Source organism: Cololabis saira, chromosome 12 (assembly GCF_033807715.1).
Source record: "Cololabis saira isolate AMF1-May2022 chromosome 12, fColSai1.1, whole genome shotgun sequence".
NCBI classification, from domain to species: Eukaryota; Metazoa; Chordata; class Actinopteri; order Beloniformes; family Belonidae; genus Cololabis; species Cololabis saira.
The window spans coordinates 37412015-37427620 of record NC_084598.1 but is presented as its reverse complement, the minus strand read 5'-3'; the positions used below and the strand labels follow the sequence as shown (position 1 = coordinate 37427620).

General features: G+C 40.5%; 2 protein-coding genes across 2 annotated transcripts in view; both read right to left on the bottom strand.

The window, feature by feature from the left end:
- Positions 1-310: 310 nt before the first annotated feature.
- LOC133456419 (tapasin-related protein-like) lies at positions 311-4592 on the bottom strand. Its single transcript, XM_061734894.1, has 6 exons — positions 4304-4592; positions 2708-3037; positions 773-1120; positions 581-673; positions 431-441; positions 311-325 (listed from the first exon to the last, which is right to left on the bottom strand). Exons 1-6 carry the CDS (start codon positions 4590-4592, stop codon positions 311-313), a joined length of 1086 nt encoding a protein of 361 aa, XP_061590878.1.
- A 1957-nt stretch (positions 4593-6549) lies between these two features.
- LOC133457448 (NACHT, LRR and PYD domains-containing protein 14-like) overlaps positions 6550-15606 on the bottom strand; it is a 217193-nt gene continuing 208136 nt past the window's right edge. The window contains exons 10-14 of the mRNA XM_061736743.1: positions 15127-15300; positions 14551-14733; positions 9994-10176; positions 7666-7842; positions 6550-7284 (exon numbers count right to left, since the gene is read on the bottom strand). Of these exons, the coding sequence (XP_061592727.1) occupies positions 7275-7284; positions 7666-7842; positions 9994-10176; positions 14551-14733; positions 15127-15300 (727 nt within the window). The 3' untranslated portion in view covers positions 6550-7274. The remainder of the gene's footprint in view (positions 7285-7665; positions 7843-9993; positions 10177-14550; positions 14734-15126; positions 15301-15606) is intronic.

Here is a 15606-nt window from a genome sequence, read left to right as displayed (position 1 = left end):
GGACGGGCCCCCGTCATTCCAAAATTACTAGTTTGGACGCCCCAACATTTACCAGGTAAATGTCAGTCCACTCAAAGCCTCTTTCACCAAAACAATCTATTCTACCTGATCAATAAAAGTACATTCACACCATCGAAAGTCACCTCCAGGCTTTCCTGATTATCTACAGAAATTCACTGCACACAAACGTAAACAAAAGTAGTTTAGAACCTGCTTCATCAACCGTCTTCGCCAAAAGTTTACGACGCAAATCTGAGACATAGTTTGTCTTCACTGGTACTTCTGGTTCTTGTCATGGCGGCAAGTTCTCTCAGTAGAATTTCTTCTGCAGAAACACACATGCAGGTACAAACACGCCAGTGAGACATCAACATACAACAATATCGGTTGTAAGACATAAAATAAGGTTTTCATATCTTTTTACCCGTACCTGTCTTCTTGCTGTAGAGAAAATAAAGTACAGTTACTCTTTTGACCATCAAAACGTCAAATGTCACAGTAATAGTTACGTAGTCTTGAAATGATTTCATATTAGCCTGTACATAGACGTTACGGGGTTATTATGTTATCCCTCACTAACCTGAGTTCAGGCGAGGCAGCATCACAGCCAGAACGGCCAACAGTATGAACACCAAGAAGACAAGAGCGAGGTTCAACATCCAACTGGATGGCTCTTCCGTGGAGAAAGCAGATAAAGAGATGTGACAATCTGCCGCCACCAGGTGGTAACTCACAGTACAGCAAGAACTGAGATACCGCGACCTCTCCTTACCTTCAACCTCCAGGATGAAGCTCTGCCTGATGGGCACTCTCAAGGACTGATGGGTGACGCTGCACGTAAACTGCCTCCCCGAAGACTTCAGAGACGCCTGCAGGTAAAAGAAAGCCGCCACGGAGAAGGTGCTGTCCGTGTTGTGTTTGTGGCTGGACATCAGGATATTCTCCAGCATCACGGGAAGCGGCGCACCGACCCGCTGACGCGACGCTCGCGGGTCCTGCTCATACCACGTAATGTCCACATCCAGAGGATAGTAGCTCTCTGCCTCACACATGATCTTCTGCTCCTTCCCCTCCTCCATCACCAGAGTGGGACCCACGTTGAGAGAAACACGGGGCGGCTCTGAGGACACGAGGCACGACAATTATTACTGTCGATTAAAAAATTCATAATTATTTGTGCATGTGTGTATTTCTTTACTTGCTGGTGTAATAACAGCAAAGCGTGTTGATTTTAATTTTCAATCTATGAGTAGTAAAGGATGAAAAGAAACAGTTTACCTACAGGCTTGCTGTTTTACTTTGCTATCAAAAGCACAATCCTATATTCCTGTTACACAATATAGTGTGTAACAGTATTAAAACAGCAAAGTAAATACTAATTATCCTCATAATGTAAGAAAGAAATACGTTTACTTGGGTGACCTAAAAAAAAAAAATGTTTTAAATCCTCACCTGTAACACAGGACACCTGAAAAATCTACTTTAATAGGCAAGGCAAATGTATTTATATAGCACAATTCAACACAAGGTAATTCAAAGTGCTTTACATTGACATTAAAAGCGGCAAGACATAATTAGACATTAAATAACAAATAAGTTACGGTATTTAAAAAAATTAAGAATAATATGATAAGAAAAGAAGTAAAATGATAAAAAGCACAAGCTGTTAAAAATAAGGGCAGTAGACAGTAATACAGTGACAAAGCAATTGTACACTATTATTTCTGACCTTATCATGTGATGATAACTTTGAAAGAGCTTAAAAATCACTTTAATCAGTTATTGTTTTGACCTTTTTGGGCCATTGACAAAACGAAGCACATCAACTTCTAATTTCAAGAAAATGAAAACATAAATAATGTTTTGAATTTCTGTCAAATGATTGTCCTAAATGTTATTATGGCATTTTTATTTGGGACATATTTTGTGCGTGATAGCTTATTAATCTACATCTACTGATAAAGGTAATAAAATCCAACAGATACCTTATTATATATTTATATATAATGAATAATCATCTCTCTATGACTGTTAATCATGTCCTGCTCAAGGCTTCTTCACTCCTAAAGGGGAGTTTTTACCTGCCATTGTTTATGTAATAATTGATCAGGGGTCATGTTCTGGCCCTGAAAGATCCTAGAGACAACTTGTGTTGCTTTATAAATAAAACTGAATTGAAATTGAAATCAGAGCTTTAAATATTAATAAGATCATTCAGATCATTGCTTAGTCTGTGACTAGGAATGGGCGATATTTTACCGTTCATGATATACCGTCAAAACAATTCCCCACGATAAGAATTTGTCATCTTGCGGTAAAAATGATAAAAATAAAAGGAAGGAAGGAAGGAAGGAAGATATGAGCCTGAAAGAAATAAAGAAAGATAGATAGATATGAGCCTAAAAGAAAGAAAGATATCAGCCAGAAAGAAAGAAAGAAAGAAAGAAAGAAAGAAAGAAAGAAAGAAAGAAAGAAAGAAAGAAAGATAGATATGAGCCTGAAAGAAAGAAAGATATGAGCCAGAAAGAAAGAAGGAAATGTTTCTGAAATGTGGTGATAGATTTATAGTTACAAAGGTGGAGTTGAATTGGTATTTTTTTTATCGTCATTTTTATCGTTATCGGGATAAATGCCAGAAATTATCGTGATACATTTTTTTAGTCCATACCGCCCCATCCCTATCTGTGACCTGTGACTTTTCTCCCACCTTCAATGTGCAGATTGACGTCCAGACTGGCAAACAGTGGAACGACAGACACGGAGCAAATGTAGGTTCCTTCGCTGATCATCTTGGTGAAAGGCAGCGTGTACGAGGCGTCTCCTCCCGCCAGGCCTTTCAGCGCCACACCGGAGCCGTGGGTCTGCCCTGAGCGGCTGACGTGGCTGAAGAGCCTGGACCTCTCTCCGCGGTGCTGCCGGTGCCACTCCAGCGTCACGTTCGGCCCGCGGTGATCAACGGCAAACTGGCAGTGGAGCTTTTGCTCCGACCTCAGGCGGGCGTTCACTACTGGAGTCTGGGTTTTGATCACCATGGCAACTGTGGAGAGAGACGGGACCAATACAGTGCTGCACAGAAACCCATTTACAACAGGACACAAGCTAACTTGTAAAAAAATAAATAAAAAGGGTGATTGGTGAAGTTTGGGGAAATGCCTGTAAAACATACAGGACTGTGTCAGAAAATTAGAATAATTGTGATAAAGTCCTTTATTTTCTGTAATGCAAAAATGTCATACATTCTGGATTCATTACAAATCAACTGAAATATTGCAAGCCTTTTATTATTTTAATATTGCTGATCATTGCTTACAGCTTAAGAAAACTCAAATATCCTATCTCAAAAAATTAGAATATTCTGGGAATCTTAATCTTAAACTGTAAGCCATGATCAGCAATATTAAAACAATAAAAGGCTTGCAATATTTCAGTTGATTTATAATGAATCCAGAATGTATGACATTTTTGTTTTTTTAAATGCATTAGAGAAAATAAAGAACTTTATCACAATATTCAAATTTTCTGAGACAGTCCAGTCCTGTATATTCAGTCAATTTTCATTTTGCAAAAAAGAGCCATAAGAATAATCAGTAGAAAAGAGAGATCCAACAAACCATTATTCCTTCAGTTACAACTGTTGAAATTTCATGAATTAGTAGACTATAGTATTTTGAAAATTATGTTTAAAGCCCATAAAAAGAACTTTATCAATCAACATTTAGAAAATATTTGAAAAAAAAGAAAGCAAGTATAACTTAAAAGGAACAGAGATCTTTAAAAAAAAACAAGATTCAGGACTAAATTGATGGAACGTTGTGTTTCTGGGAAAGGAATCAGTTTATGGAACAATCTGAACCAAGAAACCAAAGAATCCAAATCAAACATTACATTCAAAAGAACAATTAAAGCCAGTATGTTAAAGAAATATAATGAAAAATGTTAGTTAAGTTTGATTGACATACCCATAGCCGGCAGGCATTTTATTTTATTTTAGTTTTTTTATTTACTTAGTTGTTGTTTTTTAATTTTTTAATTTACGTTCTTTGTAAATTGACTAAATTGAATTGGGAAAAAGGGGCAGATTAAGATTCTTTTTCTTTCTGCTCCCTTTCATTCACAATTTAGGAATTTAGGGTATTGAATAGTTTGTTATTTTATTTTTGAATGAAATAAAGAATAAATGAAATGATAACTGAGTGGAAACACCACAACGTCAGCTGCCTCAATGTGGCTTTTGATAATTTTTTCAGAATAAAAGCATCCTGTTACGTGTCTTAATGAAAACATGTATCTTTGAGGAGTTTACCTGTGGTTGGAAGAAGCTCTCGGTCAGAAATAGCCGGCCAGCTGCGGTAGTCCTGCTGTCCCGGGGGACCCTGGTCAGACGGGTGTCGTAGGAAGCCGGTGACCGTGAAGACGCCCTTGCTGTGTTTGAGGGTGCAGCTGAACCAGCGGTTGTACCCCAGCGCTCCCTGGACAGGCCAGCGGACGTGGATGCCCTCGGTGCTGTACCTGCGAAGTTCACACTCCAGGTCCTCCGGTTCCACACCCTCAACATATCGCCGGAGGTCCAATTTGGATGCTACAAAAAACATTGCTAGAATTAAGGGGATTCTGTCTAAACAAGACATGGAAAAACGTATTCATGCATTCATTTTCAGTAGGTTGGATTATTGCAATGGCATCTTTACAGGCCTTAACAAGAAATAAATCAATCAGGCAGTTGATCCAGAACGCCGCCAGAGTTCTTACAAACACCAGGAAACTGGACCATATTACACCGGTCATGAAATCACTACACTGGCTTCCAGTGAGTCAAAGGATAGAGTTTAAAATCTTACTGCTGGTCTACAAAGACCTGAATGGTCTTGGCCCAAAATCCATGCTGGATCTGTTAGTTCCTATGAAGCTCCCAGACCCCTGAGGTTCATCTGGATCTGGTTTGTTGTGGTTCCAGAACCAGAACCAAGCAAGGTGAGGCAGCGTTCAATTATTCTGCTCCTCACCGGTGGAACAAACTTCCTGTAGACCTGAGGTCTGCTCCAACTGTCAGCTCCTTTAAATCAGGACTAAAATTACTTTTTACTGTTTACTAAGATAAGATAAGATAAGATATCCTTTATTTTCTCCCTCAGTGGGGAAACTTATTTGTTGTCAGCAGTACACACATATAGGGGAGGGGTAAAAAATATATAAAAAAATACAAAAGATACGTATAAAATATGTATAAACACAGGATATGAACAGTATATACAGTTAAACAGTGCAGAAAAGCAGGTGGAGTGTTGTGAGGTAGATTGGCAGATATTGCACATCTTATGTTATTGCACATATTATTGTCATATTATTGTCTGTTGGCTACTGGGAGCAGGCGTGGTTGTGAAGTCTGATGGCAGCGGGGAGGAAGGACCTGCGATGCCTCTCGGTGGTGCATCGTGGGTGACGAAGCCGGTCACTGATGGAGCTCTCCAGGGCTCTGACAGTCTCATGAAGGGGGTGGGAGACATTGTCCATGATGGAGGACAGCTTTCTGAAGCTACTCTTAAATTAAATACTTACTTGCTGTACTCTACTGCCCTTATTTTTAACAACTTGTGCTTTTTATTATTTTACTTCTTTTCTTTTTATTATTTTACCTCTTTTCTTATCATTTTATTTCATTTAGTTGGTATTTAAGCATACTCTTAAATTAAATACTCTCTGAAAACTGCAAATGAGCAGAGGTGTCAAGTAACGAAGTACAAATACTATTGTAGTGTTTCTAAATATGTTATGTGCAATTAAAAATATGGTGCTACCTAATTTGTTTTGGTGCTACTAAATGAAAAGCTAGGTGGCACCAGTGCTACCTGTGAAAAAGTTAGTCTGGAGCCCTGCCTACCACAGTAAGTCCCACCACACATCTCTTGATCTCTCTCCACTTGGTACAGACACATCTCTGGTATATCGCACTTGGAAATGTAGCCTCACTATCTGCGCTGTCTCACAGGTTCCAGAGACCATTCTTGATGTAACACCTCAGGCGGGGTTACCTGGGTTCTGCACAAATAAATCAGAACCGTGTTTATGGCTCCGCAGAGGACACCAGACAACTGTGGCAGGCGTTTCGGACGTCATAACCCCCACAGATCACTTAGTAAATGGCTCCTCATTCAAATTGACAATCCAATTACCAGACCCCCCTTCCATTCCTCCATTAACAAGAACCTTTTCAACTATCGATCAACAAGTGTTGAACATTCGTGTTTTAATTCAATTCAGTTCATCTATGTTGGCTTATACTTTTTGGGTTCTTTCTTCATATCTGACGCATATTCAAGTGTTTTGTGCAGTTTGTGGTAAAATGAGACTGCAATCTATGTCAGTATTACAATAAATAAAAGAAAGAGAGTGTGAAATGATCTCTCTTGTGAAATAAAAGTCAGATTTGTGCTGATGGTGAACAAGAGAATAAAAAGTGCCTTGTGATGGTCGGTGACGCTCCTGGTACTGAGACTAATCACAGACAAACACTTATTAACCACAGTAAACTGAACAAGAGAAAAGATCCAAGTTTTACTGAAGAATTTTGAGTTTCTTTGAAGTGTTAACAATCATCGTAATATCCAGAAAACATTTACAATATTTACTGAAACAAACACTGAGGAACAGCCATTGACCAATTCAAGTTCATTTGTGTTTCGTGTTTCATGAACAAACGCTGCTATTTCCACGGATCTCTTCACTCTCTCTCTTCATCAGTGACGCGGAAAGAAACTTTAAAAACCTGACGAAGCTGAAAACACAACAACAACAACAACAAAGGAAAACTTGGAATGAAACTGAAACATGTAAATAAAAAGAAAACACCGGGGGAGTCACGTGACTCGGTGGGGGAGATGGCTGCTCTGCTGAGCAGCTCCGCCACGGCAGCGTAAGACATTTATCCATCAGTACATTAGTAGTAGGCTCCTCCGTACTAGAACTCATCCAGACTTTAGACAAAGTGCTTGAGGAACAATGTTGAAAGAAACTCAAGTTCAAATTAAAGGCTACATTTTGATGTACTGTTTTTTACCAATAATGTAATAATACAATTTTTTTGACTTAACATGAACTAAATGAATATATGAAAAGTTTGTAGAACGCTGGAATTCAGAAACTAGGTACATCTTCATCTTCATCATCATCACGGCCCAGTCAGAGTTTGTCAACACAAACTGGTTCTGCTTGAACCTCTGAGGACCATCAGGACACGTCTCATCCTCTCAGCACAAACACCGTCCTGTTCACTCTCATCATCTACAGCTGGAGAAAAGAAGAAAGAAGAGAGGAGATAAAGTGTTTGCAGAGACTCCCTCCACCAGCTGTCAGTCAGTGATGCAGCACATCCAGGACTTCAGAGTGTTCAGAGCTGCAGTGGAGCAGTCTGTACATCCTGGAAGGCTGTCAGCTGGAATACACATTTATTTCTGGACACATGAACACAAACACAACACCGGTCCACAACCAACATCTGGATCATCTGATCCTGAAGCCTGTCATCATCCTCCTCTCACAGCTTTACTGGGGAAAGCAGCCGCTGAGAAGCTGCAGCTTCACTGGAAACACTGGATCTTTGATTTGATATCAGCTGGATTTAGTAGAAAACTGCTGGAAGCAGCAGGACCGACTCCAACCTCCACTGACCTGAAAGTCTGCAGCTGGTAGTCTGGACTCTTCACCATGTCAGACAGCTGCTTCACATCTGCATCCTGCAGGTAGTAGTTGTTACTCAGGTCCAGATGTTTCAGGTGGGAGGGGTTGGACTTCAGAGCTGAGACCAGAGAAGAACAGCTGATCTTTGACAGACCGCACCAGTCCAACCTGAATGAAGAATAACAGATGTGAGCTGAAGCCACCAGGATGCAGGTTCCAACAGTCCAACAGAACCAGTGAAAAAGAGTTTCATCAATATTCATGACATCATGCTGCTGCTCCAATAAAGACGTAGTGACTTCAGCTCTTCAGCTCTGCAGCTCCACCAGTGGATCCATCCAGACAAACTCATGTTGTGCAGACAAATGATTCCAGTTTCCACACAAACAAACATGTCAGGAGGAATTCTGGGACAAATGTCAACTCATTCATTTGTTTGAAGGAAAATGAAGCATTTGTTTGAATGTCAGAGACACAAAAACATGATGAACCGATGTCTAATATTTCATGTAGTAAAACTAGTTTCAAGTGTTGAACAAGCAGATGAACAACTTGTTACTGGAACATGTTGTGTTTGAATATCTCAGTTGGTACAAACGTTAGAATCTCAGTGTTGTCACAGAAGCAGGGCTGGATACGTTACCATGGAGATCTCTGGTGTGCAGCTAACCTGGTCTGGACCAGACTAACAAGCAGGACTTCTTCCTCCTGCTGCTCCATCTGATCAGTCAGCTGTCACTCTGATCAATCAATCATTTCATCAACACTTGTTCATCATCTTATGTGTGTTTGTTTCCTCATTTTCATCATCAACAATTACAGATAAATTAAAATTCAGCATCATCATCATCATCTTACAGGCTCCACATAGATGAGAATTATAAAGGTGATGGCAACTTTAGTTTACTTTTCTTACTTCAACACCCATGTATTTATATTTAGTTTTTTTTATATATATATATTTATATTTCCTGTTTCTTATTTTATTTTTTGTTTTTTTACATAGTCTTTACATGTGTGCACTTTTATGGACCTGCTGCCTAATCTCATTACATCATTATAACGACAATAAAGGCTTTCTATTCTATTCTATTCTATTTACATTCTGAAAACCATAAAAAGACATTATTTGTTGCACCTTATGTCTTGTTGTCACCTGGATGAAATTACCTTAACAGACTTATTCAGACATGATAGTAAAAACCTAGAAAAATATGTTTTCCATGTTCAGAGTTTTATATTTGGTAAACTTGTATTTGCTGAAATTAAATGTAACGTTAGTCAAAGGAAGCCAACGTTGGTTTGACTGATTTCAGCCACAGTAAGAAGTTATTCAGTGAATGAGCTCTACAGCTCATATGTTGGACTACTACACATTCAGTCTGTCCACTATTGTCTGTCAAACCCTCTGAGTTTATGAACAGCGTCTGGAGGACATTTTTGAACGTATCAGCTGTTTAAGCTCCTCGTACGTTTCCATTAGAAGCTGTTGTTCACTCGGTGAAACATCAGCAACACTCGTCCTCCATTTCTGAATCAGGACATCTGGGACCGACCTCACGGTCTGCTTAAGGAAGACGTCAACGTGCACGTACCAGGATTAGTTCAACCTGGCTTGACATAGCTGCACCTTCTCATCCTGGATCGTCTTCCTGCAGCGGAATCATCCAGGATGAACTCAGGAGGATATGTCAAGCCTTTCTCACACATCCTGGACTTCTTCTTTCTACTTTCATGCAACAAACCTCCCAACTGTCCCAGAAAAACTACATCAAGATGATCAGCGATGAAACTAATCCAACCGTGGAAAACATTTGAAAAAGCAGCAGAGAAAAACAAGCTGGAGATGACTTTGGAGGTCTGGAATACAATATGTAATCCTGGATCAATCCGGGAACTTTATATTCAGTTGTTAAAAATACCTTAAGATCAAGATATAATTGACATTTTTTTGAATAGAATACTACTTATAAAAATCACATTTCTAGTATTACCTATTTAAATGTTGGTTAATATGTATTTTTCTTATTTCCCAGTTAATTCTTGTTTGTTCAGATGTTTTATTCCAAGTTCAGACACATCTCTGGTTGTTCAGTTGTTCCTGTCTGACACATTCAGATGTTTAGTTTTCATGTAATAAATCAGAAGAGGAAGTTTAAGGAGAGACAAACTGTTGGAGGACTAAAGCAGAGAAGAAGAAACCAGAGCAGTCAGATGGTCAGTGTGGATCAGCAGGAGATCAGCCTGATGTCTGCAGGTTAGTGTCAACACAACTTTCACATCACATTCATCTGAACACACAATTAAAACATGTCTGACCTCAGAGTCTCCAGTCTGCAGTCTGGACTCTCCAGGAAACCACACAGACGTTTCACTCCTGAATCATGCAGGTCGTTGTAACTCAGGTCCAGATGTTTCAGATGTTTCAGATGGGAGGGGTTGGACTTCAGAGTTGAGACCAGAGAAGAACAGCTGATCTCTGACAGACTGCAGCTCTCCAACCTGAATAAAGAATAAAAGATGTGAGCTGAAGCCACCAGGATGCAGGTTCCAACAGTCCAACAGAACCAGTGAAAAAGAGCTTCATCAATATTCATGACATCATGCTGCTGCTCCAATAAAGACGTAGTGACTTCAGCTCTTCAGCTCTGCAGCTCCACCAGTGGATCCATCCATACAAACTCATGTTGTGCAGACAAATGATTGAAGTTTCCACACAAACAAACATGTCAGGAGGAATTCTGGGACAAATGTCAACTCATTCATTTGTATGAAGGAAAATGAAGCATTTGTTTGAATGTCAGAGACACAAAAACATGATGAACTGATGTCTAATATTTCATGTAGTAAAATTAGTTTCAAGTGTTGAAAAAGCAGATTAACAACTTGTTACTGGAACATGTTGTGTTTGAATATCTCAGTCGGTACAAACGTTAGAATCTCAGTGTTGTCACAGAAGCAGGGCTGGATACGTTACCATGGAGATCTCTGGTGTGCAGCTAACCTGGTCTGGACCAGACTAACAAGCAGGACTTCTTCCTCCTGCTGCTCCATCTGATCAGTCAGCTGTCACTCTGATCAATCAATCATTTCATCAACACTTGTTCATCATCTTCTGTGTGTTTGTTTCCTCATTTCCATCATCAACATTTACAGATAAATTACAATTCAGCATCATCATCATCATCTTACAGGCTCCACATAGATGAGAATTAGAAAGGGGATGGCCGCTTTATTTCACTTTTCTTACTTCAACACCCGTGTATTTACATTTAGTTTTTTGTATATATATTTATATTTCCTGTTTCTTATTTTATTTTTTACATACTCTTTACATGTGTGCACTTTTATGGACCTGCTGCCTAATCTCATTATATCATTATAAGGACCATAAAGGTTTTCTATTCTATTCTATTCTATTTACACTCTGAAAACCATAAAAAGACCTTATTTGTTGCACCTTATGTCTTGCTGTCACCTGGATGAAATTATCTTAACAGACTTATTCAGACATGATAGTAAAAACCTAGAAAAAGATGTTTTCCATGTTCAGAGTTTTATATGTGGTAAACTTGTATTTGTTGAAATGAAATTTAATGGTAGTCAAAGGAAGCCAACGTTGGTTTGACTGATTTCAGCCACAGTAAGAAGTTATTCAGTAATTTGAGCTTAATCAGCGAGTTTCAGGAGCAGGACCACGCCTCTTCCGGCATACCTTCAAATACTATCCTAAACCTCAGTTTTGAGTGAACGTATCAGCTGTTTAAGCTCCTCGTACGTTTCCATTAGAAGCTGTTGTTCACTCGGTGAAACATCAGCAACACTCGTCCTCCATTTCTGAATCAGGACATCTGGGACCGACCTCACGGTCTGCTTAAGGAAGACGTCAACGTGCACGTACCAGGATTAGTTCAACCTGGCTTGACATAGCTGCACCTTCTCATCCTGGATCGTCTTCCTGCAGCGGAATCATCCAGGATGAACTCAGGAGGATATGTCAAGCCTTTCTCACACATCCTGGACTTCTTCTTTCTACTTTCATGCAACAAAACTCCCAACTATCCCAGAAAAACTACATCAAGATGATCAGCGATGAAACTAATCCAACCGTGGAAAACATTTGAAAAAGCAGCAGAGAAAAGCAGCTGGAGATGACTTTGGAGATCTGGAATACAATATGTAATCCTGGATTAATCTGGGAACTTTATATTCAGTTGTTTTATTAAAAGACCTTAAGATCAAGATATAATTGATATTTTTACAAGTTCAGACACATCTCTGGTTGTTCATTTGTTCCTGTCTGACACATTCAGATGTTTAGTTTTCATGTAATAAATCAGAAGAGGAAGTTTAAGGAGAAACAAACTGTTGGAGGACTAAAGCAGAGAAGAAGAAACCAGAGCAGTCAGATGGTCAGTGTGGATCAGCAGGAGATCAGCCTGATGTCTGCAGGTTAGTGTCAACACAACTTTCACATCACATTCATCTGAACACACAACTAAAACATGTCTGACCTCAGAGTCTCCAGTCTGCAGTCTGGACTGTCCAGGAAACCACACAGATGTTTCACATCTGAATCCTCCAGGTGGTTCCCACTCAGGTCCAGTTGTTTCAGATCAGAGGGGTTGGACTCCAGAACTGAGACCAGAGAAGAACAGCTGATCTCTGACAAACTGCAGCGCTCCGACCTGATCAAAGAATAAAACACAGATAAAACTCTAGATGAGTGTTTGGTCCACATCAGATCAGAGGGCAGCAGGGTGGTGTGGTGGGAACACTGGAGCTTCACAGTCACAAGGTTCCTGGTTTAAATCCCAGCTCTGTTCTTCCCTCATGTTCACTCAGAAACACCTCCGTCAGGATTATTGATGCTTCCACATTAAACGCAGGACTGAGATACTTCGTTTCTTTGATTAGATTATAATTTTCAATGTCGGCCAACACTGTACTATATTTACGTTCAGGAACGTGGTCACAAAGTATTCTAGAATAGTGGTGAGTACTCTGATTACTATTGGGGGATCATGGAGACCCTGTATGGAGTTGGGAATGCAGGACTGGATTTAACTGGTTCTGTTGCTGCCATCAAATTCAACATTTAGCAATGTTTGGTATTTTTATCAGAATTATTATGATTAGCATATTCTGTTAATGATGAATGAAACACAAATGATAGACGCATCACAATCAAACAATAGCAAATTTACTGAGAATAAGAGGTTCTGGTAAACATACGGGACCTGCCTCATCCCACTGATAGTAATAAGAGTACTGAATACTATTTTGAGAATTATCTTTAAAATATTCTTGAAAGTAAACAAAGTACTTTGTTGTTCAGAATGACAAATTACACACTACTGAGTGAGCTGATTATACGTCTTACTTTTAGCTCAGCAGAGTCATAGATGTGACTTATTTTACAGTCTTTGGAGCATCTTCATGAAGGAAACCAGTTTGGTCTTGTTAGTTGTGTGATGTGATATATGACATAACGATGCTGAACATCTTCTGCTTCATGATCTGGTGTTGAATGTCTGAGTGAGCAGCGGCAGAAAGAGCTGGTGGTGGTTTCACTGGATGAGAACTTTATCTACTTATTACAGATAACTATTTTAATGGAATAAAGGGGGGAGAACGTCTACTGTAAGAGATACAGCGGTACCGACAAACCCCAACCTCACACCCACTACAGCGGGTCCATGAAGGAACCTTCTGGAGGGAGATGAAGAGTTTCCGTCCTCTTTCCCTGCCAGCTGATCACCCATCATCCTCACCTCTTCCTCTTCCTATTTAAACACGACTCCAGGTCTAACTCTCTGCCAGATGGGTTTGTGGTCTCCCTGCAGATACCGGTCTCCAGCAGTTCTCCTGTGACCGCTATGCTGGACCGGATCTGTGTCCTTGGACCTGGTTTTAAGGCCCAGCCTTGATCGGTACCTCTATCTGAGATTATCTGGCTTTCTTCGGTTCTGACCCTGGCCTGCTGTTCCTGGATCTGTGTTCTGCATGGTCACCATCTCACCTCTCCTGATCCCCTCTGATTCATATTTGGGTAAATAAATATCTAGATGAGGACTCTTTACGCGTGGTCAGCCGTCACTTCAGCCCTGTCTGCTCAAACCTTAAAACAGTTAGTTAGTTTACCGTCAGCCAAAAACCGTCTTCCTTCAGGACGTGTGTGGTCTCTGACTGTGTTCAGCGTGGGAGGAGGTCTGTCTCTGCCAGACTTGTGGTTTCATAGATGATTTAAAAGATGAACATGTAACTCAGTTTTAAACTTTTAGAGTCAGAAAAGCATCATATGGCCCTTTAAAAGCAATGTGTCTGGTTCTGTCTGGACCTTGAGCCGCTTCATGACAGCAGGAACACACATCTATGATGGTGAGTGAAGTTCAGACGATAAACACCTAAATCAGTGAACCGACCTGAGAGTCTGCAGCTGGTAGTCTGGACTCTCCACCAGGTCAGACAGCTGCTTCACATCTGAATCCTGCAGCTGGTAGTTGAATCTCAGGTCCAGATGTTTCAGATGGGAGGGGTTGGACTTCAGAGCTGAGACCAGAGAAGAACAACTGATCTCTGACAGACCGCAGCACTGCAAGCTGAATAAAGAATAAAAGATGTGAGCTGAAGCCACCAGGATGCAAGTTCCAACAGTCCAACAGAACCAGTGAAAAAGAGCTTCATCAATATTCATGACATCATCTTTGGCAGACCGCAGCACTGCAAGCTGCACAAAGATACCAGAGAAGAAGAAACCAGAGCAGTCAGATGGTCAGTGTGGATCAGCAGGAGATCAGCCTGATGTCTGCAGGTTAGTGTCAACACAACTTTCACATCACATTCATCTGAACACACAATTAAAACATGTCTGACCTCAGAGTCTCCAGTCTGCAGTCTGGACTCTCCAGGAAACCACACAGATGTTTCACTCCTGAATCCTGCAGCTTGTTCCAGCTCAAGTCCAGATGTTTCAGATGTTTCAGATGGGAGGGGTTGGACTTCAGAGCTGAGACCAGAGAAGAACAGCTGATCTCTGACAAACTGCAACCCTCCAACCTGAATAATGAAGAAACATGTTGATGACTTTTAATCACAGACTGCAGTTTAAACTTCACCTCCAACTTTTAGAGTTTCACTTCAAATACAACCAAACATCTCTTACAGGAGAAAAGAAAGAGAAAATTTGTGGACATGTTTAATTAAATTAAGTATACTAAATTAACCTCTAAAGGGAACTGATACAGTTGGAACAGGAAGAGTCTCTAGAAAGAGTCTTTCTAGAAGTTCCCAGATGTGTTCAGGAACAATCTCCTGCAGCTGACTGTTTGACAGAAAACCTGAAGACGTCTCCGACTGAGCACACTCCTTAGTGTCATGTCTGTGTTTGTGGAGGATCTGTCTGAACGGACCTTTTAAAGTTTCTCCGATCTTTTAAATCTGTGAACTGACCTCAGAGTCTCCAGTCTGCAGTCTGGACTCTCCAGGAAACCACACAGATGTTTCACTCCTGAATCCTGCAGGTCGTTGTCACTCAGGTCCAGATGTTTCAGATGGGAGGGGTTGGACTTCAGAGCTGAGCCCAGAGAAGAACAGCTGATCTCTGACATCCTGCAGCGCTGCAAGCTGCATAAAGACACCAGAGAAGAAGAAACCAGAGCAGTCAGATGGTCAGTGTGGATCAGCAAGAGATCAGCCTGATGTCTGCAGGTTAGTGTCAACACAACATTCACATCAGATTCATCTGAACACACAACTAAAACATGTCTGACCTCAGAGTCTCCAGTCTGCAGTCTGGACTCTCCAGGAAACCACACAGCTGCTTCATAGCTGAATCCTGCAGGTAGTAGTTGTTACTCAGGTCCAGATGTTTCAAATGTTTCAGATGGGAGGGGTTGGACTTCAGAGCTGAGACCAGAGAAGAACAGCTGA